This window comes from Alligator sinensis, unplaced genomic scaffold (assembly GCF_000455745.1).
Source record: "Alligator sinensis unplaced genomic scaffold, ASM45574v1 scaffold140_1, whole genome shotgun sequence".
Lineage (NCBI taxonomy): Eukaryota > Metazoa > Chordata > Crocodylia > Alligatoridae > Alligator > Alligator sinensis.
The window spans coordinates 2,046,343-2,049,269 of NW_005841836.1; the positions used below are offsets into that span (position 1 = coordinate 2,046,343).

Below are 2,927 nucleotides of genomic sequence, written 5' to 3' on the forward strand. Positions count from 1 at the left end.
TGTTGCACCAATGACTATGAGGCATTGGCTTGGAGGATTTAAATTTTCAGAGGTGAGGGGCAGGGAGCTGGTCCAAAACTTGGCTCTGTACCTCGCCCTATCCAGTCGTTTATGTTACAAAGAGCGAAAAAGGGATCTCTGCATCTCCTGGACTGTCTGCAAAGTGCAAGCAAATTGTTGCATCAATACTATGTTTGCGGAGGCCCCCAAAGGGTATTTCTACTTAAACCTCACGGCTGGGCCCCCTCCCAGCCAGGGGCAAGGCGAGCGGGTCACTCTGTAGGAGCAACATAAGCATTCACAGACCCGCAGTCGGCACCCACATGACCCTCGCCCACATTGTTCAAGGCAAGCTTGGGCAGGACTGGCCCTGCCCCCGCTGCCCCGGGCAAGGGCACGGCGCATGCGTGTACCCGGCACTAAAATGGCAGCGCGGAACGTGTCACGTGCTTTCCCCCGCATGCCCTCACTTCCTTTCCCAGCTGTCCCCGCGCCGCTCCTTGCCCCGGAAGTCCGGTTTGCCGCCGCTGCCTTCTTTGGTCCTCCCTGTTTCCAGCTGCGCGGCTGCTGCTGCTGGGCCATGGGAGTCCCGGCCTTCTTCCGCTGGCTCAGCCGCAAGTACCCCTCCATCATCGTCAACTGCGTGGAGGAAAGGGTGAGGCCAGCGCCGCCCCTCCTCCAGTCGGGCCCGTGAGCCCCTTACGTAACCCTCCGCCCCCGCGCAACTCCGTGGCCGGGGGGGTTCTCGCGTGACGGTGCCTCCGTTGCTGGGGCAACGGGGGAGCTGACTCCCTCGGCTCCCCTCCCCGTCCCACCCCAACCCGTCCTGGCGTGCGGGCCCGGCTCGTGCCGCGGCTCTGCTCGCCCCGGGTTGGCTGCGGCCGGTTGATGCTGCCTCCGTCACAGTGGAGGCGGTTGGAATGCACCCCCCACCAGCTGTTTACTCCTTTGTTGGGGTATAAGCACCCCCCGCACCCGCCCCTCTCTGAGCAATAAAAGGCAAACGTGCGTGAGGCGACTGCTTTGGGCAGCAGTGAAGCTAACCAGCACTTGCCTTAAATGAAGGGCATCAACATCGTTTTAAAAAATGTATAAATAATTAATATAAAACCAAATTATTATTCAAACAAAGTAAGGGAGTTTGTGCCCTGAAAACTTGCAAATAACTTTTTCCAGCTATCTAGTTGGTCTGATAAAAGAGATCCTGTCTACCCAAAGAAGCTTCCCTGCCTCGAATAAGCTAACAGACTTCCTAGTAAGCTATAAGGTGGCTTCATAGCTCTCAAATATGAAAAAACAATGGTGGAGAACTGGGGGGAAATATTCCTGTCGCTCTGAAGGCTGCAACTCATCTTAAAAAGTTGCAGTTAAGTTTGTAAATGTGGCTTGTTAAGGGGAAACTATCCTTTTGTTGCAGTTGAAGAGTGGAAGTTATTCAGCCTTTCTCTCAAAGAAGGCTGCCTGCTTTTTCTCTTAAAATATCTTCCCTTTCCTTGCTGTCTCCAGAAGGCTCTGGAGAAGGAGTGAGTTTGGAAGCAGAGATTTAAAACTAGTGTGCTTGAGAGGGTAAAAGGTTCATTTGAAATGTTCTTGTTCTTCTCAGTTCTTGTTTGAAACTTTTTAAAAATTTTTTGTTTGTGTGTATTTACATCAAATTGGCAAAGGACACTTCACAAGGAAAGCTGCCTTTGTTTTGGCTGGGCTCTTAAAAGGTTCCTACTTCAGGTTCAAGGAGTACTCCACCACACAGGCATTTTAGTCTTCCCCGCCCCTCCAAAAACAGAAATGTTGATCAACCAGCTTCCATTTTTGTTGGCACTGTTTACAGATTGTCAGTGTCAAGTCCTGCCTTTTTATTTGAAGGCAGATGCTGTGGGTGATGCTTTTAACATCCTGGTATGTGTATTGGATTACTGTCCACTGAACATATATACGCTTAATCTACGTGTTGGGTAGGGACTCTTTCTCCTATTAGAAACTGGTTCCCTTCCTGCAAGAAGCCTAGCTTTTGAGGGTAAGGAAGGGACGCAGTTGCTGGAGTTAGAGAAATCAGTTGAATGCTAAGAGAGAAGGGCAGTAGCAGTAAAGAGAGTTTTGCACCTAAAAGTACTGTGGGAGAAGTGTTTCACTGAACTGACTCGTACTGCCACATGCAGCCACTTTTCTCATGTTTGGTTTCTGGAATTCATAGAAATGATTGGCAAAAAAAAGGGACTGGTAGAAATAAGTACTAAGAGCTAAAAAAGAAAGTGTGCACAACCATTTGGAGATTATGGTAATGGGAGCTGAGGAAGTGGTGGTGTGAGGCTTGTCTGCACAGCAAAGTTATGGAGTGAGGTAAGGTGTGAATTAACAGTGTAGTAGTGTCCATACATTTGGTGTTGCAGTGAGCACAAGCTTCCTTGTGTGGACCAAAACCCTAAAATGTGGGAGAGTGGAGAGTTAACTGAAAAGCTGAGAAAGAGAAGGGGTTGCTTGGTTGTCATTATTTATATTTACTTATTGTACCTTTTGGTTTCTCACTATCAGCTATCATATTTAAGTTGGAATTTGAAGGATAACTTTCCTATATATTAAAACGTGTCCCTAGTTTGGATTAGCCTCAATCACTTAATTTTTTTCTGATACTTTAACACAAACTGCTAAAGATTGGGTTGTCTAATGCAATGATTTTGCCAGTCAAAGCAATATTAGGGACCTGCTTTTTATGGGTACACCAATAGAGATTTGTGCGGATGATATTGATAGCCGATTTTTAAGGAGGCATACTGGCCAGTGCTGATCCTATTTCCGATACCAACCCTGCAGCATGGAGAGCTGCCTCCAGCTGGTAAGTCTTGTGTGGGGGGAGGGAAGGGGCTAGGGGGCAGATCAAGGCACCCAGGGGGCTGGGGCGGGGACTGGGATGGGCCATCCAGCCGGGATGG

The 2,927-nt window shown here is 49.0% G+C and overlaps 1 protein-coding gene across 1 annotated transcript in view; it reads left to right on the top strand.

Annotated features, from left to right (window-relative positions):
* Positions 1 to 479: 479 nt before the first annotated feature.
* XRN2 (5'-3' exoribonuclease 2) overlaps positions 480 to 2,927 on the top strand; it is a 102,167-nt gene continuing 99,719 nt past the window's right edge. Inside the window, exon 1 of the mRNA XM_014519406.2 lies at positions 480 to 655. Within this exon, the coding sequence (XP_014374892.1) occupies positions 581 to 655 (75 nt within the window). The 5' untranslated portion in view covers positions 480 to 580. The remainder of the gene's footprint in view (positions 656 to 2,927) is intronic.